The 1,662-nt window shown below is 52.6% G+C and overlaps 1 protein-coding gene across 1 annotated transcript in view; it reads left to right on the forward strand.

Annotated features, from left to right (window-relative positions):
* Positions 1-883: 883 nt before the first annotated feature.
* Positions 884-1,662, forward strand: part of LOC102845558 (olfactory receptor 2A5-like) — a 1,628-nt gene continuing 849 nt past the window's right edge. The window contains exon 1 of the mRNA XM_006887264.1: positions 884-1,660. Within this exon, the coding sequence (XP_006887326.1) occupies positions 884-1,660 (777 nt within the window). The remainder of the gene's footprint in view (positions 1,661-1,662) is intronic.

Below are 1,662 nucleotides of genomic sequence, written 5' to 3' on the forward strand. Positions count from 1 at the left end.
AAAGTGACTTTCTGGGTTTTGAGGCAGGACTGGTGTTTTCAGATTTAGAGACAAACACCATATAGGGGATGATCCACTGGTCATGTGACAGGTGAACACTTCTCCGGAACCTCCTGATTCTACCTTTCCATAGCTCCTGTGGTCCTGTGAGTAGTGAAATGGCAGAAAAATAGTAAGAGTGGAAAGAATTGACTAAAATCTGATATCCCCTTTGGGTGCTGTTTGTAATGTAATGGCTTCTTCCATCTACCCACTCATCATTCACCCACTCACCTACACTTCCACACATCCACCCATCGATGCATCTATCCATCCACCTATACAGTCACACACTCACCTACACTTTCATTCACACATCCACCCACCCACTCATGTACCCACCTATCCGTCCACCCATTCATCCACTCACTCTCAGATGTGATGAGCACTGTTCAGAGACACTGGGTCACTGCCAGAAATAGCACCTACTTAGACCCATAGAAGCAGGCTTTCAGGGAGGGGAGATGGGAGTGAGAGTAGGAATAAAACGTAGTTAATGGTTTAAGTAGATAACCACTCACCAATTGAAAGTGTGTGTGTGTGTGTGTGTGTGTGCGCGCGTGCGCGTGTGTGTGTGTAAGAGAGACAGAGAGAGAGAGAGAGCAAGAGCGCACACCGCCCGTCGGTTACCTTACCCACTTGTGCCGATTACCTGGAGTGAGCTTTCTCTTTGTTTTACTGTGGACTGAAAGATTTGACAGAATGTCTCCGACAACAAATGCTGAGTGTGCACATGGTGTGGATCGTTCACTGTCCTTTCTGTGCGGTGTTGATCCTGGTCTGCATTTGCTCCCAGCACGGAGAGCTCAGCTGCTGGCGTGGCCCATGCACGCAGTCTGAGGGCATGACGGAGAATCAGACGTTCATCACTGAGCTCATCCTCCTGGGCTTCCCTGTTAGCTCCAAGGTGCAGCTTCTCCTCTTCGGCCTGTTCTCCCTGTTCTACGCCTTCACGCTGGTGGGGAATGGGGCCATTCTCGGCCTCATCTGTCTGGACCCCCGACTGCACACACCCATGTACTTCTTTCTCTCCCATCTGGCCGTGGTTGACATGTCATATGCCTCCAACAATGTCCCTAAGATGCTGGGAAATCTTGTGAGCAAGAAAAGAACCATCTCCTTTGCCCCGTGCATAATGCAGACATTTCTCTATATGGCTTTTGCTCACACCGAGTGCCTGATTTTGGTGGCCATGTCCTACGACAGGTACGTGGCCATCTGCCACCCCCTGCACTACACGGTCATCATGAGCTGGAGGGTGTGCACCATCCTGGCCGTCACCTCCTGGACGTGTGGCTCCCTGCTGGCCCTGGTCCACGTGGTCCTCCTCCTGCGGCTGCCCTTCTGTGGGCCTCATCACATCAACCACTTCTTCTGTGAGCTCCTGTCTGTCCTCAAGCTGGCCTGCGCGGACACTCGGCTCAATCATGTGGTCATCTTTGCAGCGTCTGTGTTTATCTTGGTGGGACCCCTCTGCCTGGTGCTGGTCTCCTACACCCGCATCCTCGTCGCCATCCTGAGGATCCAGTCTGGGGAGGGGCGCAGAAAGGCCTTCTCCACCTGCTCCTCCCACCTCTGCGTGGTGGGGCTCTTCTTTGGCAGTGCCATCGTCATGTACATGGC

Source organism: Elephantulus edwardii, unplaced genomic scaffold (assembly GCF_000299155.1).
Source record: "Elephantulus edwardii isolate Elephantulus edwardi_28Jun2011 unplaced genomic scaffold, EleEdw1.0 scaffold00055, whole genome shotgun sequence".
Lineage (NCBI taxonomy): Eukaryota > Metazoa > Chordata > Mammalia > Macroscelidea > Macroscelididae > Elephantulus > Elephantulus edwardii.